The 25,019-nt window shown below is 45.3% G+C and overlaps 1 protein-coding gene across 1 annotated transcript in view; it reads left to right on the forward strand.

Annotated features, from left to right (window-relative positions):
* LOC143986867 (uncharacterized) overlaps positions 1-25,019 on the forward strand; it is a 173,717-nt gene that overhangs the window by 92,534 nt on the left and 56,164 nt on the right. Inside the window, exons 16-20 of the mRNA XM_077485273.1 lie at positions 9,978-10,098; positions 10,215-10,312; positions 10,393-10,599; positions 10,724-10,868; positions 14,786-15,762. Of these exons, the coding sequence (XP_077341399.1) occupies positions 9,978-10,098; positions 10,215-10,312; positions 10,393-10,599; positions 10,724-10,868; positions 14,786-15,762 (1,548 nt within the window). The remainder of the gene's footprint in view (positions 1-9,977; positions 10,099-10,214; positions 10,313-10,392; positions 10,600-10,723; positions 10,869-14,785; positions 15,763-25,019) is intronic.

Consider the following 25,019-nt stretch of genomic DNA (forward strand, 5'->3'; position numbering starts at 1 on the left):
AAGAAAACCATCAGGTCTTCAGGAAAAAACTCAAGACCTACCTCTTCTAAGAAGCTTGACAACAAAGCTCAACTCAGCGCCTTGAGGCGATTCAGTTCGCATTGTAGCGCTATACAAATTATTCATTCATTCATTCATTCATTCAGACTGAAGAGGGGATAGCCTATGGAGAGGTAGGCCAGTGAGAAGGGAGTTGCAATAGTCAAGGCGAGAGATAACGAGGGAGTGAATGAGGAGCTTGGTGGTTTCATTTGTTAAAAAGGGGTGAATTGTAGAGATGTTATGGAGGTGAATTCTACAAACTTTTGACAACGATTGGATTTGAGGCTGAAATGACAAGTCAGAGTCTAGGATTACACTGAGTACCCTGGTGTGAGGGAAGGGACTGATAGTTGTATTGTTGATTTTGATGGAAAAGTCATGGAGAGAGGCACGGGCCAGGGAGGATATTAATAGCTTAATTTTAGAGAGATTTAGTTTAAAGCGGGAGTCCTCCGGGACTCCGCGTTTTTTTTTTTTTTTTAAAAGCCAGCAGCTACAAATACTGCAGCTGCTGACTTTTAAAATAGTGACACTTACCTGTCCAGCGCGCCCGCGATGTCGGCACCCGAAGCCGATCGCTAGGTCGTCTGTCGGGTCCTGCCGCTGCCATCTTGGGTATGGGAATCAGGAAATGGAGCCTTTCGGCTTCATTTCCCGGTTCCCTACTGCGCATGCGCGAATTGCGCTGCGCAATAAGGACACTCCCCGCTGCCTCTAGGAGCTGTGTGTTTCCCAGCAGGCAGCGGGGCACTTGCGGGAAGGGGCGGGCACTTGCGGAGAGGGGCGTAAGTTACGCCCCTTTCCGCAGAGAGCTGTCCCGGAAGTGGGTGCAGTTACCCGGCTACAAACGGAGGATTGAAATATTACAGTAAGGATTATATATCTTTGAATAATCTATTAAGAACATTATATACTCTTATTTAAATTACGTTAAAAATAATAGGATAAAAAAAAATGTTATAGCTGTAACTCCGATCTAAGTTGAGAAGTTTAGAGATATATATATACTGTATATATATATATATATATATATATATATATATATATATATTATAAGGCCAGTATGGTGGCCTGAATTTATGGGAGGAGCCCAGAGGGGTATTTAACCAGCCCGTTTGTCTGTGGTCATTGTCGGTTTCCTGTGTGTGATATCTGTTACGTCACTAGACCGACTATTCAAGACTAAGCGTTTGTGAGATCCCGTATGCGTCAGTCCCGTCTTCGTAAGTTTGTGTTTCAGAGTCATGTCTTCGTGAGCTCTGTCCATGAGCTTCCGTGTTCGTAAGTTTCCATCTTACGAGGTTTTCTGAGCAGTCGTTGTCGAGTCGCAGTTGTCGTACAACATATCTGGTTCGGCTGTCGCAGGTAGGGCTTCGGCTCACGTTTTTTCATTTCACGCTTGAAAATTACCATGTCACTAAACTGTGATATCTAAATTCACGAATTACTCACAACATTTCACGTAATCCGTACGTATATTTTCATTTCACACCGTCGTGTTTGCATATCCAAACAAACGTTCTTACCATGCGTCACAAGGCGATTCGCTCTCGCTCGCTTGTGACACACACCGGTTGATGCTACATCAGGCATTCGTTTCCTAAACATTTCAATAATTTCTAACCATTTCAAAGCATTTCGAATGATTTCTGAACAGTTCAAAGCATTTCTAATCATTTCATTAATTTCTGTCACATACAGCTCTTCGATGCGCCGATTCGTTACGGTGTGCCCCAGTTGATCTCGGCCTCATTTCAGTACATGCTCCAGAGACGGATTCAATTGTCAGTCGTAGGTTCGGTCACTGATTCTTGTCTTTGTCATGGCACATCATTTCTTTGTCACGTATCACGCTCCGACACAAATCTAGCCACATCTATGCACTAATTCGTCTCGGCGTGCCCCAGGTCTAAGCCACATTTCAGTACATGCTCCAGAGTCCGATTCGTGGTCAGTCACAAACAGCGGCATAGCGATTCGTGCCTCTGTCATGGCAGAACAAATCATTTCACTGTCACGTACCGTGCTCCGATTCAAATCTAGTTGCATCTACGATGCACCGATTCGTCCCGGTGTGCCCCAGCTTTCTGGCCTCATTTCACCAATTGCCTCATTTCAATACATGCTTCAGAATCCAATTCGCTGTCGGTCACAACAGATATTTTATTTTCATTCAAGGCAAACATTTCATTCATTTTATTTCTTTTTCATTTGACTCAATGCCGCCTATTAAAGTCACCATTCTAGTAATTTTTGTCAGGACAGGTAAACCCTTCATGAGTTTTCACCTCTCGTCTTTCTTCAGGTCAGTTGAGTTCAGTAGGTCCATCCTGCGCCAGCTTGGACAGTGCTCCCCCAGATAAAAAAGAAAAAGAAAAAAAGAGAGTAAATATACACACCGCTTGGGTACGTATACAGTTAGGGAGCACAAGCAAGACTTGTAATTCACGTCACCCTCAATAGGTTCCAATCAATCAAGTCACCACACCTAGGGCACTAGAATACCAGAACTATGTCCCAGGCCGGCAGTGAAGATCTCACGGCCCCTCTGTCCCCCTCTCTGGGCTCAGAGTGGCAGTGTACAGTTGCTCAGGGGATGGACCATCCCAAAATTGACCACAGAGCTGAGGCGTAGGGGGTGCCCTTTCCCACTACAGCTAGGAAAGCCGATCTCTTCAAGCTTCTCTTTCCTCCACCAGCCGCAGCAGGACCCAGCACCCAACAGGCCTCCCTTGATTCCATCTTGTCTGCTATATCTCAGCTGCACACCTTAGTGTCATCTTTGACCGCTTCAGTTTCAGAAGTTCAGAACAGAGTGGCACTCCTGGAGACCCGCCTGCAGTTGCTGTCACTGACCCTACCGTAGTCCAGGCTATAATAACACCTTCTGCAGGTACCATAGGGTGGAGTTCCGTTGTGTACCCATCCCATTTGGTTCCAACCAACATCAGGAAGGACATCCTGGAAGGCAGAGACATCAACCTTGCCTCTTTGCTCATCTCCATGCATGATTTGGTGGAGAACAAAGCCTACACTTGGGGGGACATATCAGTAGTCCTTAAAGCGGAGGTCCACCCTAAAATGGACCTCCGCTCATCGGAATCCCCCCCCCCCTCCGGCGCCACAATCGGCACCTTTCAGGGGGGAGGGGGGTGCAGTTACCTGGATAATCCAGGTAACTGCACCCACTTCCGGGCTAGCTCTCTGCGGAACGGGGCGTACGTTACGCCCCCGTTCCGCAAGCGCCCGCCCCCTTCAGCAAGTGCCCCGCTGCCTGCTGGGAAACACACAGCTCCCAGAGGCAGCGGGGACCGTCCGGATTGCGCCGCGCGGCTCGCGCATGCGCAGTAGGGAACCGGGAAATGAAGCCGAAAGGCTCCATTTCCTGATTCCCATACCCAAGATGGCGGCGGGACCCGGCAGCCGAGCGAGCGATCGGCTTCGGGTGCCGACATCGCGGGCGCGCTGGACAGGTAAGTGTCACTATTTAAAAGTCAGCAGCTGCAGTATTTGTAGCTGCTGGCTTTTAAAAAAAAAAAAAAAACGCGGAGTCCCGGTGGACTCCCGCTTTAAGGCCAAGGACCCCAGGCTCAATAGGAAATTGTCAGTACCGGAGTTCACATTGGCCTTCGGTATGATGAGGGATGTTATATGTTCAGCCTCTCCCAGCAGAAGGGAAGAGCTGGATCAATACCTCCATACTGTGATAGACCTGGGCTACAAGTATGATTACCATAGTTCCTTCTCCACCAAAGCAGCCACCAGGTTTCTACAGTTTTAAACGTCCACAAATTGGAGTATCATGGACACGGAGCTCTTCTGTCGCCACTTTACTGGACTACGCTCACCATTGTGCGCAATCTGCAAATCGGCTACCCACACCGCCACTTGGTGGGCGACAACCAGTCACCCCTTTGAAAATTCCTGTACCTCCGGTGCAGTTCAGAGCCAGCAGGCCCCTGCACGTATGCCCCAGACGGACGAATTCGGATGCTCAGTCCGGACCTTGGGAGGAGCAGCCATCTGCAATAATTTTAATTATGGTTCCTATAACTTCAGCCAGTGTCGCCTGCTTCACATCTGCACCCTATGCCAGAGGGCACATCCTAGGATCCTCTGCAAGGTCAAGCAGCTGAAAAAGGCATGACTAAGCCGGGTCAATGTCACATGGCTCGGCTTCTACCTTTCCGCACACCCCACTCCCTCCCTGGCCACCTACCATATCCAAGGTTTCACGGAAGGGTTCCACTGGCCTAATTTCTCTGCCCCACACTACCCATGAGTGCAGGAATCTACTTTCAGCAGCCACTGATGAGCAGGCCATAGACCAGCTCCTACAGACCGAGATAGACTGGGACTTTATAATAGGCCCTTTCACTCAGCCCCCCTTCAGCACCTGGAGAGTCAGCCCTATTGGATTTGTCAAGGGAAAGTTCTCCAATAAATTGCGTCTGGTGTACGATTTGTTTGCGCCTCATTCTTCCCCCATCCCCAGTCTTAATTCCCTTATCCCCTCCAAAGAATTTTCCCTTAAATACGCCTCCGTGGATATGGAGATCCAAGCAATACTTAAAACAGGCACAGGTACCTGGCTCTCCAAAGCCGATATCTCAGACACCTTCAAGCTCCTACCCTATCCACCCGTCCCTTTGGTGCTGGCATGGCATCAAATGGAAGGAGGCATACTATTTCGCCACCAAATTGATCTTTGGGTCAAAAAGTGGCCCCTGGCTATTTGACACGTTTGCACAGTCTCTCACATGGATTCTGTTACACAAAGCCCAGTGTCAAGAGGTCATCCATTATCTGGATGACTTTTTACTAATAGAGCCACCCGGCTCATCCCCAGGGGACCTCGACAGGCTAAGGATTGTGTTTAAGAACCTTGACATGCCCATCGCTGAACATAAAGTCGACGGCCCAGCACATACCATCACGTTTCTTGGTATCAATCTGGACACCTGCACCATGCAGGCCAGACTTCCCCCAGACAAACTGACCCGCATTAGGGCGGTCCCCCGAGACTTCACCCGCACCAGAGTGTGCACCAAAAAACAGCTGCAATCCCTGTTAGGGATGCTTAACTTTGCCATGCGCATCATCCCACAGGGTTGCTCCTTTTGTCTCCCGCCTACTGGTGTTCCTTTCCCATGCGCAAGATCCCGACCAAGTCCTCAGTCTTGACACCGCAGCAGTAGTGGACCTCTCCATGTGGGAGAAGTTCCTTTCCACCTAGAACGGTATATCCTTGTTCATCCCAACCGTATCTTCCCTGCCACCCCAGGTAATGTCACATGCAGCTGCATCCACAGGCTTCGCTGCAATTTTTGGCCATCTCTGGTTTGCAGGACCCTGACGCCTCAGATACTAGCAATACCTAGCTTCTCCAGAACATCTTTCCTCTTTGAGCTTCATCCCATAGTGGCAGCTGCACAGCTCTGGAGTCATTGCTGGACCGGGCAAACTGTGGCCTTCACCACCGACAACCAAGCCACAGCAGAGATCATAAATAAAGGCAGGTCCAAGTCCCTTGCAGTCATGTCCTTCCTGTGTAGGCTGGTACAACTGTCGTTAAAATTTTAGTTCAACATTTATTGTTCATTTATGCCGGGCAAGTGCAACCTCGCAGCAGATGCGCTCTCCCATTTTAATTACGCCTCCTTTTTTTGAACAGGTGCCTGGAGCCGATCCTGTATCAGTCACTATCCCTGCCTGGTCTCAGATGACCCTGGATTAGCACAACATCTGCAAACAGCAACTCAACTTATCAACACCTCTCTCCCGCAACACCCTCAAGGCCTACCAGACAGCCTGGAGGGCGTTCAACAAATTCCTGACACACCACTCCAAGGAAACGTCAAGCATCAAACAGATACTGGCCTTCGTTTCACATTGTAATTCCCAGCTGATCCTATCCCACAACACTATTCGGCTATATCTAGCCGGCATCCAACATTTCTTGTCCTTACGGGACCCCGCAAAGCCCTCCTTATTCACGTCCAACGCGATACGAGCCATTCTACGCAGCATTCAAAAACTCCAACCTGTGGTCAGCGCCAAACGCTTACCCATAACGGGAGACATCTTTAGGGGTATGTCGACCATCCTGGCTACCTCTCCATTTGGTCTCCTCCCCAGTGTGGTCCTACAAGCAGCCATGTACCTAGCCTTCTGCGGGTTCTTGCGACCTGGAGAGTTCACTTGCAGCAACCTTATAGGCCAAGTCCTACACAAACGCCACTTGGTCCGCTACAAAGACCACTTCATTTTGCACTTAGCAGTTTCAAAAACCCAGCAAATAGGCTCAGGAACAGATATCCACTTTTACAGAACCAGTAGTAACTGGTGTCCAGTTGCTATACTAAATCAATTGTTGTCACTACTGCCCGAACAGCAGGGCTCAAGTCAACTTTTTCCACAACAGGAACTCAGTTCCCATTAGCAGCCATGTCCTGCAAGACTTTGAATTATGCAAGCTGTGTGGCAGGTGCTACACCAGCAGCTGCCGACACAGCTCGCAATAGCAAGTGCCGCACACCTGACCATTCAGGCATTGCCAGTAGGGGGCCCCATCACAGCTTCCGCTTCAATCTACCTGTCAATCGCAGCTAGCTGACGGGTAGATCAGGTCCCTGCTGCTAAGAGATTGTATTTAGTCAGACCTCTCCTGATGCGCTCTTCCCCACCGGCCTCTCCTGATTTTCTGTTTCCTCATCTCCCCCCCCCCCCCCCAGTCTCCTGCATACTTGCTCTGTGTGTCCCACTAAATCCCCCCCTCCTCTATCTTCAGTGCCATATGATGAGAGAACCCAGAGGAGGATCACAGCTATTCTGCTCACAGGACATGCAGGGAGAGAGGTGAGCTGAGGGAGGAACATCAGTTTGGGGTGGTAAGCTGAGCACAATACCTGGCAAAGTTTAATGCCAGGAGGGAAGTTTATGTGGAAATATGTGAAGGGTTGGAATAGCAGCGAGTGTGTGTTGGAGCCCTGCAGAGTTTGCAGCCCCCCAAGCTAACATACATCTCCTAAGCAGGAACACATCACTATCTCCCCAAGCATTCTGTCCAGATAATGTGCAGTTCATTTATGACCTTTCTGTTTAACCCTGTGTTATCCAAACTCTGTTCAATGAAAAGTGTAAACTCACCACATAAACACTCTATATACAATATAACATTCCCCTATAAAGATCAGAACATGATGTTCGCATTTGCATGGAAGTGCAATTGAATGAATGCTGATTATTCAGAGAATTACCGTATTTATGTTTATTGATGATTGTTTTGTTTTTATGTACTAACAGTTAAGCTTCATACACACAATACAAAATTTGGATGAAAAATACCACTTTTGAAGCGTTCGTGCATATGAGCGTATCATTTTTTTATTTATTTTTTGTTGGGCAAGTGGATCTTGGGTGGGAGTTCCCACACTTTTTTCCCCAGGACTTGACCCCTGCCGAACAGCCAGACTCCAGGCCCTCTTCTACCGCTTCCTGTGAAGCCCTTAAGTGCCTGTCAGTTCATGAGACACATGAGGATACTTCTTCACAACCTTCACCTGAACCCTAGCCAGTACTCCGGACACTCTTTTCATATCGGGGCAGCCTCAGCAGCATCCCGTCACGGGGTCCCAGACCAGGCCTGCTTCGCCCGCTACATCCCCAATCCACAAGTGGAAATGGCCCAGGCCTTTGCCAAACTCACTCAATGATCAAACTCAAATGAATAAAGAACTATCCCCTACCTGAATGTTTTTGCCCCCTTATTTTGGTATACCGTACGTCAGACCAAGGCACACTTTCAGGTCCATTTCATGAGGTAAGTTTTATGTTAACTCTGAATGTTATCCATATCCGTATCAGCCATAGGGCTCCAACCATAAATAAGAAGGCCAGTATGGTGGCCTGAATTTATGGGAGGAGCCTGGGGGGGTATTTAACCAGCCCGTTCCTCTGTGGTCGTTGTCGGTTTCCTGTGCGCGATACCCACCCTCCCATCCCCTTTTTAGGGAATTTCTCAAAGTATTCATACTCCTCAGAGATTACTCATTTTACCTCATTTCATATTTATTTAATTTCATTCCTCATTTCTTATCTAGGGTATGCCCCCTTATTTTGGTATACTGTACATTAGACCAAGGCACACTTTTAGGTCCATTTCATGTGGTAAGTTTTATGTTAACTCTGAATGTTATCTATATCCGTATCGGCCATAGGGCTCCAACCATAAATATATATATATATATATATATAGAGATAAATATATTGTGTAGGGGGACTGAGCAGCGGTTATTTTCTGCTGCTTGATAAATGAACACCTATGAGACGTTTCTCAGGGCTACTGTTCCTCTGAACTCCACAAAGTGGTGATCTCATTTCTGCCCAGACAGGAAGTCGCTATAGAAGACTGACAGGAAGTGATGTCGGGACAAGACAGGAAGTGATGTCAGATACAGACATGACTTTCCGTGTGGCAGGAAGTACAGAGGATACGTTGCTGTGGCCGTAGAGGAGGTAATAAGATCTTATTTTTTTTATACCCCCCGCCCTGTTCACACCCCCAGATACCCTCATTTGGATCACACCCCGACTCTGATCACTCCCGTCGACTCTGATCACACCTCCAGATCCCTTCGACTCTGATCACTCCCATCTGATCACACCCCACAGATTCCCCCCATCTCCTCAGTCTGGTGACACCTCCAGATCCTTCCACTCTGATGACACCTCCAGGTCCCCCACCAGATTCTTGCACTCTGATTACACCTCCAGATATTTATGCGTGTATATACTGTGTATGTATGTATGTATGTATATATATATATATATATATATATATATATATATATATATATATATATATATTGAATAGGGGGACTTTAACATTATTATTTTATTAACATGATGTCTAGTGTGAGGTACTGAGGAGAGCGGCGTCCTTTGAGAATGTCAGAGAACTCAGCAGCGGTTATCTTCCGCTGCTTGATAAATGGATACCTATGAGACATTTCCAACCCGATTGGAGCTCCAATTCGCAATAGTGTGAACCCAGGCTTAAAGGAGAAGAATAGTCGTGGCCAAAGGATTTTTGAGGATGACATAAATAATAATTTTCACAAAGTCTGCTGCTTCGGTGTTTTTAGATCTTTTTGTCAGATGTTACTATGGTATACTGAAGTATATTTACAAGGAACCAAAAGGCTTTTATTGACAATTACAAGTTTATGCAAAGAGTCAATATATGCAGTGTTGACCCTTCTTTTTCAAGACCTCTGCAATTCGCCCCGGCATGCTGCCACTCAACTTTTGGGCTACATCCTGACTGATAGCTGCCCATTCTTGCATAATCAATGTTCGGAGTTTGTCAGAATTTGTGGGGTTTTTTTGTTCACCCGCCTCTTGAGGATTGACCACAAGTTCTCAATAGGATTAGGGTCTAGGGCAGGGATATGTAATTAGCGGCTTTCCAGCTGTTGCAAAACTACAAGTCCCATCATGCCTCTGGGTGTCATGCTTGTGGCTTGAGTCTTGCTATGCCTCATGGGACTTGTAGTTCTGCAACAGCTGGAGGTCTGCTACTTGCATATCCCTGGTCTAGGGAGTTTCCTGGGCATGGATCCAAATTCCGATGTTTTGTTCCCCAAGACTGACCGGAGAGGTGAGGAGGATTCTGGGAATATTGATTGATTTCACTATTTGTGTTCAAATCTAGAGTTTTCCTCCTGTGAAGTCTGGAGATCATATGACCATCACATTACCTTCCACATCCCTCCCTGATAGAATAGAGAAATACAAGAAGAAGAAGAGATAAGTAGAAGTCACCAGAGAGATGATGGAGGAGAGGTGAGCGGTGCTGGGAATTCTGGGACATTATCCAGTAACAGACAAGGGATGTGTCTGGATGGTGACTGTATCATTGTGTGTGTCAGGTTCCTATAAGGTGTCAGGATGTCACTGTCTATTTCTCCATGGAGGAGTGGGAGTATTTAGAAGGACACAAGGATCTCTACAAGGACGTCATGATGGACAATCAGCCGCCCCTCACATCACCGGGTAAGAGGAGACTTTATTGTAAAGGAGAGAGCAGTACGGAGGTTCCACCTAGATCCCCCATCATCTGATAAACACATAGAAACAATGTATTCAGTCAGTGTGTGTGTTTCCTACAGATGGATCCAGTAATGGGAACCCACCAGAGAGATGTCCCCGTCCTCTGTATTCCCGGGATTCCACACAGGAAGGTCACACCATCCCTCACCATCATCAGGTAGATGACTGACAATTATTGGTAGTTCTGTTTTATACACAACATGTTTGTTACAATGAATGTTTTATTATATCTTTCAGAGTCGAAACCCCAGGGATGATAATATTGTTATTAAAGAAGAGTATAAAGAGGAGGATGAGGAGTATGGAGTGATGGAGGAGTTTTCAGAAGGACACAAGGATATGATGGAGCCACCTAATACCAGGAACCCACCAGAGAGATGTCCCCGTCTTCTGTATTCCCGGGATTCCACACAGGAAGATCACACCATCCCTCATCATTACAAGGTTGGTGGGATGGAACATCTAGAACATGGACTTATAGAGACGACGTGTGGATTTTTTTATTTGATGTCACAATATTAAAGCTTGTGTCTTACATATGATATTTTCTATCTAACTCTTGGTTTAGGGTGAAGATCTTATAGATATAAAAGTTGAGGTTAAAGCAGAAGAAGAAGAAGAGAGGTATGTGAGGGATGATCGGCAGTCTCTGGAGGAGGATGGAATAATCAGGTTAATTATAGAGGAGGACACTTCTACAGAGATCAGTACAGGTGGGTCACTAACACTAAATACATTCTTCCACCCATACTGCTCACTGATTGGTCCAGAGTAGGGCAAGGACTGGGTGATATCAGCCTGTAATCCCCTGGTCACTTCCCTGAGCTGTGTTCCCCGTCCTGTATTCCTGTATTTCTCTAGGATAATCTTCCTTCTCTGTGCTGCAGACACAATTTATGTATCTCCACTAGATTTATGGAGATTCTGGGGTTCAGTAAAATGTTCATTTTCCCCTTAGGCGTTACTAGACCTAGGCACCTGGGGTGTTAGGGCTTATGCTCCATAGTCGAGTAGCAAGACCTCTGACAGAACAATCCTCCCAGGGTTACTTGCTCTGATGTTTGCTGGCTGTTGACTTACGCACATGAGGTATGTGTTTCGGGTCTTCTGCCCCATACCCGGGACTGGCAAGATCTCTGACAGAACAATTCTCCCGGGGTTACTTGCTCTGTTATTTGCTGGCTGTGCCGGGTGGAGGGATATATCTGTATAGTTTCAGACCCAAGTCACCGAGTGCAGTCTCAGGAGATGGGAGGCAGTGGTGTGGGACCTCTGCAGTAAACCCCTCAAGTAATCATTTAGGCGTCCACTGATTACTGAATACCAATATTATGAGACCTTACCATTACACTATATCATTTTGTTGTACACTACATAATTCTGAAACTATATAATCCTATCTGCTGTATTTTATACAATATATTGTATGTTACATATATGATATGATTAAAGTAATATTAAAGGCTTTCTTAAAAAAAAAAAAAAGAAAAAAATAGTAAACGTGTTTTACTTACCCTTCTGTGCAGTAGTTTTTCACAGAGCAGCCCTGATCCTCCTCTTCTCTGGTAATCTCTCATAATATGTACAGTTGTGCTCAAAAGTTTGCATCCCCAGGCAAAAATCGTGAAATGTTGGCAACAATATCGAAAATATCATGCCCAAAAACTTTTATTTAAGGATGGTGATGATATGAAGCCATTTATTATCACATGGTTGCTTGGCTCCTTTTTAAATCATAATGATAACAGAAATAACCCAAATAAGCCTGATGAAGTTTCCATCCCCTGGAATGTTTGGCCTGTGGCACACACAGGATAAAATGGCAATTAAAGGTTAATTTCCCACATCTGTGGCATTTTAAATTACAATTTAATATTTGCGTATAAATTGTCAGTGAGTTTGTTAGCTCTCACGTGACGGCACTGAGCAAGCTGGATACTGAGCCATGGGGAGCAGAAAAGTACTGTCAACAGATCTGCATAACAAGGTAATGGAACTTTATAAAGATGGGAAAACATGCCAAAATTTCACAATTTCTGCCAGGATGTACACACTCCCTGCTGAGACCACTTAAAGAGGAAGTAAACCCTGATGGGTTTACTTCCTCTTTGATTCCCTGCAAAGGTAAAGCATAATGGACTGCTGTGCATCGCATAGCAGTCCATTATGTGTCACTTACCTGACACAGGAGCCAGCGATGTCAGCGCTGTCCCCTGTAGTCCGGAGCATCCATCTTCTCGGTGGGTCTCGCTGCTCCGCCGCTGTCATTCGACGAAGCCGCGATGACGTCACTCCCACGCATGCACACGGGAGCCGCCACTCGCGGCATATCGCCGTTGACAGCGGAACGCTCAGTACGCCTGCACGCCGCTGTCTACGGCGCATGTGCCATAGACAGCGGTGCCTGTCTTTCAGCAAATATCTCCTAAACCATGTAGGTTTAGGAGATATTTCTTAGACCTACAGGTAAGCCTTAATCTAGGCTTACCTGTAGGTCAAAGTGGTTTGTAAGAGTTTACAACCACTTTAAACGTCCTTTCTTCTAATTTTAATGAGTGGCCACGTGGCTTGTTAAACTCCCTTCCGCGAAAAAGTTTTATCCCTATTGTGGGGTCACCAGTGCGGTATTTGTTTATTGAAATCGTATCCCCTCTCAAGCGTCTCTTCTCCAGAGAGAATAAGTTCAGTGCTCACAACATTTCCTCATAACTAATATCCTCCAGACCCTTTATTAGCTTAGTTGCCCTTCTTTGTACTCGCTCCATTTCCAGTACATCCTTCCTGAGGACTGGTGCCCAGAACTGGACAGCATACTCCAGGTGCGGCCGAACCAGAGTCTTGTAGAGCAGGAGAATTATCGTTTTATCTCTGGAGTTGATCCCTTTTTTAATGCCAATATTCTGTTTGCTTTGTTAGCAGCAGCTTGGCATTGCTGAGCCTATCATCTACTAGGACCCCCAGGTCCTTTTCCATCCTAGATTCCCCCAGAGGTTCTCCCCCCAGTGTATAGATTGCATTCATATTTTTGCCACCCAAATGCCTTATTTTACATTTTTTCTACATTGAACCTCATTTGCCATGTAGTTGCCCACCCCATTAATTTGTTCAGATCTTCTTGCAAGGTTTCCACATCCTGCAGAGAAGTTATTGCCCTGCATAGCTTAGTATCGTCCGCAAATACAGAGATTGAACTGTTTACCCCATCTTCCAGGTCATTTATGAACAAATTAAATAGGATTGGTCCCAGCACAGAACCCTGGGGGACCCCACTACCCACCCCTGGCCATTCCCAAATACTCCCCATTTATCACCACCCTCTGAACTCGCCCTTGTAGCCAGTTTTCAATCCATGTACTCACCCTGTGGTCCATGCCAATGGACCTTATTTTGTACAGTAAACATTTATGGGGAACTGTGTCAAATGCTTTTGAAAAATCCAGACCACGTCTACAGGCCTTCCTTTATCTAGATGGCAACTCACCTCCTCATAGAAGGTTAATAGATTGGTTTGGCAAGAACGATTCTTCATGAATCCATGCTGATTACTGCTAATGATACCGTTCTCATTACTAAAATATTGTATATAGTCTCTTATCATCCCCTCCAAGAGCTTGCATACTATTGATGTTAGGCTAACTGGTCTGTAATTTCTGTAATTCCCAGGAATGTATTTTGGGCCCTTTTTAAATATTGGTGCTACATTGGCTTTTCTCCAATCAGCTGGTACCATTCCAGTCAGTAGACTGTAGTACACAAAATCCAAATCCTCCTCGTACAACAGTATCTCTAGTTCACCCATCTTGTCTGCCAGGCTCCGGGCATTGGTGAACATGCCACGTAGTTTAGACCGGTCACATACTATCCTCTTATTGGGTATTCTGAGAATGCAACTAGGACTTGTTACTATAATTACCTTGGGTTTATGTGCTTTAGTCAACCTACCACTAATGCAACCAATACTACCCTCTGCAATATGTTCCGCGCTTACTATCTCTACTTCTGCCCCCCGTCGCCTAGTTTAAAAACCCCTCTAACTGATTTTCCTTTGTTACACCCATTTCCTACTAGCTGGACATTTTACTGTATATCTGATGATTTGATTGGAACACAATCTTTTACATGTTGATAATAATGTGATAAAATCCTCAAACTGTGGAACCTTAAACAGAAAGTGATAATGAGGGAGGAGTCAATAACCCAATGATGGTGGTCTTCAGGATCAGTCCAGTCTTCATCTTGGTTGTTCTCCCCCCATCCTCACTCTCTGACCTCTGGTGGGGCTCAGCCCCGCTGTTATTCATGACTAAATCATGGACTAAATAAGGAAGTGCAGGACTTCTTGTGTTGGGAAGATGGCAATGAGTGATAGAGGGGGAGGGGACACTCGTCCTATAATCCCCTCATCACTGTCACTCCTATAAAAGACAGTTCTCGTTGTTTCCTCACTCTCTGACTAAGGCCCATGAATAAAGAAATGATCTGGTAGGAGATCAGAGGACCCATTTACTAGTTACCTTGAGGGGGGAATTGTAAGATCCTCAGAGACAAAGCTGCCTGATGTGGGCGGAGTCCTGGTTTAGGGGAACCAATCAGCTCATGTCTAGTAATAATCTTTGTATTTCTATTTTAGTAGATGGACGGGAGATGAGGAAAACCTCAGAGGATTGTCTCACTTTGTCTCCAGACTGTAAAGTAGAAGATGAGGACATCACACAGTATAGTCCAGGAGAAAACCCGACTACCTCAAATGTCCATCCGGCACCACACAGTGTAGATGGACCATCGTATTCCTCTTATCCTGAGGAACCACAGACTGTGAGGGACGGCGCCATCCTTCCAACAGAGAAGAGGTTTTCCTGTACTGAGTGCGGGAAGTTTTTCCAATTTAAATCCCATTTTATTGTGCATAAAAGATCTCACACGGGGGAGAAGCCGTATTCCTGCCTTGATTGCGGGAAATGTTTTTCAGTGAAGTCCCATCTTATCACACATCAAAGGTCCCACACTGGGGAGAAGCCTTATTCTTGTTTTGAGTGCGGTAAATGTTTTAAACAAAAATCAGAACTTGTCTCACATCAGAGGTCTCACACAGGTGAAAAGCCGTTTTCCTGTACTGAGTGCGGGAAATGTTTTAAACAAAAATCAGTACTTGTCACACATCAGAGGTCTCACACAAAGGAAAAGCCTTATTCCTGTACTGAGTGCGGCAGATGTTTTTCAGATAAATCCAATCTTTGCAGCCATCAGAGATTGCACATGAGTGAAAAACCACATTCCTGTCCTGAGTGTGGGAAATGTTTTGTGCAAAAATCAAAACTTATCAAACATCAGAGGTGTCACACCAGGGAAAAGCCTTATTCCTGCCCGGAGTGCGGGAAATGTTTTTCAGATAAGTCTAATCTTTATAGACATCAGAAATTGCACGTGAGTGAAAAGTCATATTGCTGTTCTGAGTGTGGGAAAGGTTTTTCACAGAAATCCAATCTTTACAGACATCAGAGATTGCACACGGGGGAGAAGCCACTCTCCTGTCCTGAGAGGGAATTGTTATTCACTGAAGTTCTGTCTTCCTGTACATCAGGAATCCCACATGGCCATGGCTATGATTAAGGCTACACTCCAAAACATGTAAGCCATTTATTATTTTGTACCACACCTGGATTAATAAATTAATTTAATACAGAAGTTCGAGCTGCTGTCTTTTTTTCATCTACAGTGTCACTATGGTCACAGTGAGCTACTCTGATGACAGGATGCAAAAAGAATAAAAAAATGTAAAAAATTGAATAACAAATTGCAAAAAAAGCTGTAAAAAAGCAAGAAAAGCTTTTGCAAACGCCAAGCAGACTTTCTGTGTCAATCTTTTTTATTAAAGTTTTAAGTAACAAGAAAAAAACATTGTTAGTACAAAATAGAACTGTCAACATATAAACTATGCACAATAAAAGAAAACATTTTGTGACAATAATAGATAGACGATGGTAAGGCTTTTTGGTATGAACCCATAAGCCGTTCACAATACTTTAGGCAAAACCATCATCAGATACAGAGACAATCCTGCCCATCTAAGACAGGGTTGCATCAAAGTCCTCACATCTTCCAATAGCTTATTAACCACTTGCTTACTGGGCACTTAAACCCCCCTCCTGCCCAGATCAATTTTAATCTTTCAGCGCTGATGCACTTTGAAGGACAATGGCGCTTTCATACAACACTGTACCCAAATGAAATTTTTATCATTTTTTTCCCACAAATAGAGCTTTCTTTTGGTAGAATTTAATTAGAGCTGGGAGTTTTATTTTTTGCTAAACAAACAAAAAAAAATGCAAAAAAATAAAAAATCATGTTTAATAGTTTGTTATAAAATGTTTCTCCTTCATTAAAATGCGCTGATGAGGCGGCACTGGTGGGCACTGATAGGCACAGTTAAGGCGACACTAATAGGCACAGATAAGGCAGTACTGATGGGCACAGATAAAGTGGCACTGATGGGCAAAGATGGCACTGATAGGTGGCACGGATGGGTGGCACTAAGGGGCACTGATAGGTACCACTGATAGATGGGACTGATGGGCGGCACTGATGGGCACTTGTAGATGACACTGATGGGCACGGATATGTGGCACTGAGGTGCAGCAATGTTGAGGCAGATTGTGGGCACTGATAGGTGGCAGTGTGGGTACTGATGTATGGCACTGTGGGCACTGATGTATGGCACTATGGGCACTGATGGGTGGCACTGCTGGGTGGCACTTTTTTTAATATCTGGGTGGTACTGGCAGGGGGCAGGTGGGCACTGATAAGCTGGCCGTGATCGGGACTGATGTCCCGATCACGGCCGCCGGTGATCGGCTTTTTTTTTTTCTCTCCTCGCGCTGTTTTGTCACATGATCAGCTGTCATTGGCTGACAGTTGATCACGTGGTAAGGGGTTGGGCTCGACCCCTTGCTCGGATCCGTGATCAGGCGAGTCTCAGGAGGCCCACAGGCCGCTCGTGCGCGGGACGACGTCAATAGACGTAGTCCCGGCATAGCAGGTCCGCGCTGTAGCCGTCATTCGGCTATAGCGCGGATCTCTAGTGGTTAAATAGTGCTGGATGGTTGGCTTTATATAGCGAAGAAATCTGTGGGGTCAACTTGACCCCCAAGATAGGGAAGTGATGTAATTTGCCACAAAAAAAGATTACTGGGCCTAAAGGCTTTTTTGCACTGCATCCGGTAGGTTGATATTCAGGTCCTCTGATTTGACACATTTGACCTTTAGACCCGAAATCTGGCCAAAGAGATCCAGTAAGGAAAGCAACTGCGGTAAAGTGGTGTATGGAGAGGTGATAAATAACAGCAGGTCTTCTGCTAAAAAGCACACATTTGTGGTTATAATCTCCATTTGTGATCCCTAATATGTTAAAATGTTGATGAATCGCTATAGCTAAGGTCTCCATTGCTATTGCAGAATGAATAATAGAGGAGAAAGTAGACACCCTTGACGAGTGCCAGAGGAGATAGCAAATGGTTCCGATCTATGGCCTTGCGAAGATATTTGTGCTGTGGGATTACTGTAAAGAGAATGAAGGCGAGGCAGGGTGGGTCCCGCTGAGTGGCTCCCGCTTTGTCCAATCACAGCGGGAGCTGGTCGCCAGGGCCGCGTGCGCAAGCCCAAGACCAGGAAGAGCGAAATCGCGTACCGGTACGTGATTTCACACAGAGAGGCCGCACCACTGCAGTAATTGTACGTGGGGCAGTCCAGAAGCAGTTAAAGAGATTGGTCTATTGGCCACATCACTCGGATCTTTATGGGGCTTCAGTATAAATGTTACATATTCTCTGTTGGAATCAAGATCAACAGGGCCCCCCTCTTAGATAGCGTTAAAGTAGTGCATCACAGGAGTGGCCAACAAGGACGCAAACATTTTGTAGTAAAGTGCTCTAAAGCCATCAGGGCCAAGGGCCTTGCCTATAGGGGCCTGCTTCAGGGCCGTCTTTAAGGCAGGGCAAAAGGGGCAGCTGCCCTGTGCCCTATCATTGTTGTGGGGCCCAAAGCAGCTGCCTCATACTTGCCAACTATCCCAGTTTAAATTCCCTTGGCCCTTAGGCCGCGTACACACACGGGGACTGTTCGCCCAACTTTGTCCGCTGAACAGTGTTTCGGCGGACAGTCCGCCCGTGTGTGGGCTTTCAGCGAACAGTTTCACCGAATAGTTTGCTGAACAAGGTTTTTCGGAATTTCCGAAAAACTGTCCGCTGAAACTTGGTTTCAGCGAACAGTCCCCTCGTGTGTAGGCTTGTTCGTCAAACTAAGTTCCGCGCATGCTCAGAAAGGATTTACACGCCGAAAGTTGTAATGCAATGTATAGGACGTCGTATTTTGCGTCCCGTCGTACGTGCCGTTCACGTCATCGCGCACGGTTTCAGCAAACTGTTCGTTCGTCGTGTGTGGGCAAGTCCGTCCATGCTAATTTTGAGCGGACTGTTTGCTGAAACTGTTTGACGGACAAAGTTGAGCGAACAGTCCCCGCGTGTGTACGCGGCCTTAAAGTTTTAGTCCCTTGCTTTGTCCTGATATCTCAGTGTAAAGTGCTGCTATTAATGCTGCCCAGCTCTGCCTTATTGTTGTGTACAGATGAGTCACCTGCAGACCCTGTGTTTACATGTAAATAACCAGCATTCATATGTAAATAGCTGCATCCGGCGCCATAGATATGTAAATAAAGGCGGCATTCATATGTATATCATGCCCCCTGCATTGAGGAGATGATGTGCTGTAACCTCTAGCAACCAATCAGTGAGCAGTATTACTGTACAATAATCTCTAGCAACCAATCAACAATCAGAAATTATGTGCTGTAACATCTAGTCACTAATCAGTGTGCCGTAATGTGTGTTGTAACCTCTAGCAACCAGTCAGTAAAGCTAATGATACACTGTAACCTCTGGCAACCAATCGCAATCGCTTCCTGATCTGATACAGTAAACTGCTTTTAAGTCTAGCTGCTATTTATTGTATGTCTCAGAGCAGGTGGAGAGCGAAACTGTATGGGGGCCCCAAGAAGACGTTTGCCCAGGGTCCAATCACTATTAAAGACGGCCCTGGCCTGCTTAGTAGCTGACAGGACTTCGTCTACCATGATATCCTTTTCCATGAGTTCCCTATGTTCCTCAAAAAAAAATCCGGAATAGGGAGGCGAGCTGTGACTTGGTCAAAGTCCTGTGAGATAGACATGTTTGTGTCTGTGTACGGGTCCTAGAAGAAAGCGAAGAATTCCTGCAGGACCAACTTAGGGTTTTGCGTAAAGGAGCCACCCAATCTCTGTATCTTGGGAATATGAGGGGGCGGAGTGCATAGGGGCCAATTCCACTGACAAAAATCAACCGGTTTTATCGGCTTGGGAATAAAATTTAGCTTTAGACCATCGCAGGCTCTTTTTGGCCTTTGTGGTGAGGCAGACATTCACTTCTAAATAGGCAGCCTTTATCTGTCTATGCACTGTAGATCGGCCTGAGGATTCCTTTTCTGGTCCATGAGAGTGGTGCGCTCATTCAATAACGTTCCATGAATTAATATACTTAAAGAATGAATATGACGAGTATCCAAAACATACAAATAGATAAATGTGAGTAAAAGTCCAACTAAAGCCCAATGGTAGGAGATAGTTCATATAAAGGTAAAAAATCTCATAGGGATAACTTGATAGAAGAAAAAAACAGACAACACATCAATCCAAACATCGAATGTTCTATTTAGGAAATGGCCGCTCACCTCCAACAATGACCCAAAGGTCAAACGACTCATCAGTCAGATAAGGAGTCCTGCTGACGGATCTGTAAAGTCATCCAGGTCATGGTAAGCCCTTGTACACACGATCGGATATTCCGACTGTGTGTGGTCTCCATCCGACTGTTTCCATCGGAATATCCGTCGAACCAAATTTTCCAACTTGCCGGAAATATTTTCTGACAAAATGCTCCGATCGGACATACTCCGATCATGTGTAGAGAATTCCGATCGGACAAAGTGCCACGCATGCTCAGATCAAATTCCTACACCAAAGCTATTGGCTACTAGCCTGAACGTAGTCCCGTCGTAACGAAATAACGTCATCACGTTCTGAACGATCACATTTTCCGACAACTTCGTCCGACCGCGTGTATACAACAGTTTCGGACAAAATCCGACGGACAAAATCCGACGGATTTGGTTGTCGGAATCTCAGACCGTGTGTACAAGGGCTAACAGATGATCAATCAGACACGAGTGGCAGGCAGAGAATGGTCAATATACAGACAAAGGTTTGGCAACAGGATATCAGTCAATGTAGAGATTAGCAAAGTTACAAGACAAGCCAAGTTTAGGATAACAGAAGTCAATCGTAGTTAAACAAGCCCAGTCAAAACAGGAAACGGATCGGATCTCGGGAACAGGTAGACGCAGGAACAGGTATGAGCTGCATATCAGACAGCGAAGTCTCTGTGCAGCTGAGGTGTTTAAATAAGGCAGCTTGGCGCCAATCACTGCATTTACTCTGTACCATTGTTAACCCTTAGGTGACCCCTGCATCAGGAGGCAGATCAATGACAATACCGGTATACTGATTAGGCTAGGTCTGAGACCTACCACGCATCTCTACCAAGTACTGACAATGAAAAGCCTAGCTGAAAGGGCAGAGGTTACTTTCCTCCATATTGTCTCGCTTAACTCATTGGGCACCAGAGCTGTGGGTAAATGCGAGCATCACCCCTCCGGGGTTGGTTCTTTTGGGCACTAAGAACAGGGTCTGGCTCCTACACATGGGGTACCTTTACTGGAACATGCATCCAGGCCTTGCCACAAGGCTAAGGTCACTGTGGGGGAAATTCAACCCTAACGCAGACCTCCGACATCAAAGATGAGCGATGCACCATGTACATTACACATACCTGCTCCCCAGTTATCTCTCAGATTCCTGTGCTAATGTGCATCCTCCAAGTAGCGTGCAATTAGGCGGGCTGCGCCGGGCACTAACCACAGCCACCTGTCCTTTAGTGTGACAGAACCCCACCGTGCACTTAGCACTGGCCCCAACGTGCACTTGACCTAACTCTTGGACCTCTGTCCCGGATGGAGACATCTGCAGTGGGAATGCGGCACAGGGAGTCCTGACAACCCCTCCCTCACAGCTAGAGGCGAATCCACCCTCAGCAGGTACACACTGTAGACCAGCTGACTTGCTGAATTGTACCCCTTGTTGCCAGTGGCAACCACATGTAGGACTTGCATTAAGGTGACTTTAGCAGGTTTTTCTTCGTACCCCATGTATCAATGACGCAAGTTGTAGAGTACTATGACAGAAGTGCCATCTACCTGCATTTCACCCTTTTTAAGAACTTCAGACCAGGCAGAATACGAAGTTTAACACTTCAAATAAAGTGCAAACATGATAACAGTTAAGAGCAGAACAGTCCAAAATAATTCCATAATCTCTAACCTAAACAGGGTACATGGTACCCCGGCGTACCTGCCAAGGTGAAATCCAGAGGCAAAGCCCATAGTTCCAGGGAATCCAAATGTTAGCAACTTCAGGTACACTCTCCGATTATGGATGGGTCACATCTTTGGGGACAAAGTCCTTGCTGGCAGGTCCTCCTGGACTGTGGAGACCTTGTAGATGGCAGAGTTTTTGGTTAAAGAATGTAACCACTCACCCAACTGACCAGCAAGACTGATGGTTCTCTCTCTCTGTCAGCCCTAGACCACTGTCCCAATTTATATCACAGGGTCAGTGGGCTGAGTCCAAGCACCCTGACAAAACCAGAAACCCTGGGAAAATGAACCTACTTCAACCTACCCATACACCCATATTTGGCCAGAGCTCAAAAACACCTGGCCTCTTCCCCCCACTCTAGTTTCTAGTCAGATCCTGATATGCCGGTCCTAGAGGATGCAGAGACAGAAGGGAATGAAGAGGATATAGATGCCGTACTGGAAGAAGGTGCAGAGGATTTATCTCCCCCACATTGTCATTATGTTGAAAAAGGAGCTTCACACAACATGCTTGTTAATGTTGAAAAGCTCATTGCCAATTTGCCTCTGTCCGCAAAAGCCTTGGCATTATGCCGCTTGACTCTCCTCCCTCTCACCATGACCATTTGGGCACAAAGAGACCTGCAATAACTTACAAAATATTCATATTCCCTGTTCATAAACAGATAGAATGTGCAATATCTGAGGATTGGGTCACTCCTGACAAGTTTTCCTGACACCAAGAACTAAAAAGGTGACAGAGGGGGATCCGCCAACACAGAGAATGTGATTGGCAGCCTCAGCTCTGTTCCTGTGTGCTGTGTGAAGGGGCGTGTCCCTTCCCTCCAATCGGCACTCAGAGCTCTTGTACAGTGTGTTCAGCTTCCCACCCCCTGCTTTGTAAGTGTGTTAAATATGCTTTTCAGAGTTTTACAAGGATTTACAGGAGAAACAGCTGTAGATAAACAGGTACAACTTATTAAGGAATATTTGTTTCATCCATTTGGGGGGGGGGGGGTTCTTTTGTATGTTTTTCTTTGTTATGAGAAAAATATTTCAATAAAAATATCTTTAAAACACATCAAAAATATCAAATTTCTTTAAATAAAATTCCTGTGGGGTGTCCTAATCCTAGCAAGGGTACCACTGATATTTACAAAGAAAAAATGTCCTAGACCAGTGATGGCGAACCTTGGCACTCCAGATGTTTTGAAACTACATTTCCCATGATGCTCATCTACACTTCAGAGTGCAGGAGCATCATGGGAAATGTAGTTCCAAAACATCTGGGGTGCCAAGGTTCGCCATCACTGTCCTAGACTGCCAGGAAATGACATTTCCTTGCCGTTTTTTTTTTTTTCTAAAAACAGCGCACAGACTTCTCTAATGGTCTGCTATGTATTTTGAGGGACCTTTGCGTGGAGGCGGTACTTTTTTAAGAAGCTGGCAGTGAAATTTGCCATTTGTTATTTTGCCAGCAATTTAAACTATATTCTTTTTTTTTTTTTTCTAAATATAACAATTGCTGCAGCACATCCTACAGGAAACTTGTAAAAAAAAATGCATAGAGTCCCCTATAGTTAAAAAAAAAATACCCCATAGGAAATCCATATCAGACACTTAATCTGAGCATGCAGCCTGCCTGGCCACAAAATGGAAAATTGTTACTAATACTTACCATAATCCCCCCCCCCACACTGTTCCGTTTTTAGTATCAACAGGCCCCTAGGGAGGGAAGAAATATCGTGCTGACGTGAGAACGGGCCAGAAAAGGAAAATGACAGTAAGTATTGGGATTTGACATAGCTAATTTAGGGTGGGGTATCCTAAAACCCAAACAATCTATATTGTGTCAGGGCTGGGCTCAGCCCTTCCTTCTCTGAGCTGGCCGCTCAGCTGTCGGCTAGTTGCCAACTCCTATCTCTCTCCAGTTACCCAGCTGTTGTTGATTCTGCTCATCAGTCCTGCCTACTTAAAGCCGTCCAGCTCATTTGATCTCTGCCTTCCCCTTGGTCACCTGCAAGAAACCATCTCCTGCGTTCCTGTTTAACCACTTGACCACTGGGCACTTAAACACCCTTAATAACCAGACCAATTTTCAGCTTTTGGTGCTCTCACATTTTGAATGACAATTACTCAGTCATGCAACACTGGACCTATATGAAATTTTTGTCCTTTTTTTCACAAAAATGGAGCTTTCTTTTGGTGGTATTTAATCACCGCTGGGTTTTTTATTTTTTGTGCTATAAAGGAAAAAATACCGAAAATTCTGTAAAAAAATGAATTTTTCTTTGTTTCTGTTATAAAATTTAGCAGATTAGTAATTTTTTCTTCATAAATTTTGGCCAAAATTTATACTACTACATATCTTTGGTAAAAATAAGTACAAATTGGTGGATATTATTTGGTCTTTGTGAAAGTTATAGAGTCCACAAGCTATGGTGCCAATATCTGAAAATTGATCACACCTGAAGGACTGACGGCCTATTTCAGTTCTTGAGACCCTAACATGCCAGAAAAGTACAAATACCCCCCAAATGACCCCTTTTTGGAAAGAAGACATTCCAATGTATTTAGTAAGAGGCATGGTGAGTTTTTTGAAGTTGTCATTTTTTCCCACAATTCTTTGCAAAATCAAGATTTTTTTTACTTTTTTTTTTTTCACAAAATTGTCATATTATCAGGTTATTTCTCACACACAGCATATGCATACCACAAATTACACCCCAAAACACATTCTGCTATTACTCCCGAGTAAGGCGATACCACATGTGTGAGACTTTTACACAGTGTGGCCACATACAGAGGCCCAACATGCAGGGAGCGCCATCAGGCGTTCTGGAGCACCCAGGACAATTCTGACATTTCTCTCCTACATGTAAATATCATCATTTATTTGCTAGAAAATTACAGAGAACCCCAAAACATTATATATTTTTTTTAGCAAAGTCCCTGGAGAATACAATGGTGGTCGTTGCAAATTTTTATCTCACACGGTATTTGCGCAGCAATTTTTCGAACGCGTTTTTTTGGGGGAAAAAACTGTTTTGTGCTTAAAAAAAACAGTAAAGTTAGCCCAATTTTTGCATAAAGTGAAAGATGAAGTTATGCTGAGTAAATAGATATCGAACATGTCACTCTTCAAAATTGCACATGCCCGAGGAATGGCGCCAAACGTCGGTACTTAAAAAATCCCCATAGGCGACGCTTTAAATTTTTTTTACTGGTTACATGTTTTGAGTTGCAGAGGAGGTCTAGGGCTAGAATTATTGCTCTCGCTCTAACGTTCGCGGCGATATCTCACATGTGTGGTTTGAACACCGTTTTCATATGTGGGCGGGGCTTACGTATGCGTTCGCTTCTGCATG

Source organism: Lithobates pipiens, unplaced genomic scaffold, assembly GCF_037356315.1.
Source record: "Lithobates pipiens isolate NorthernLeopardFrog02 unplaced genomic scaffold, aLitPip1_a1.2 Scaffold_18, whole genome shotgun sequence".
NCBI lineage: Eukaryota > Metazoa > Chordata > Amphibia > Anura > Ranidae > Lithobates > Lithobates pipiens.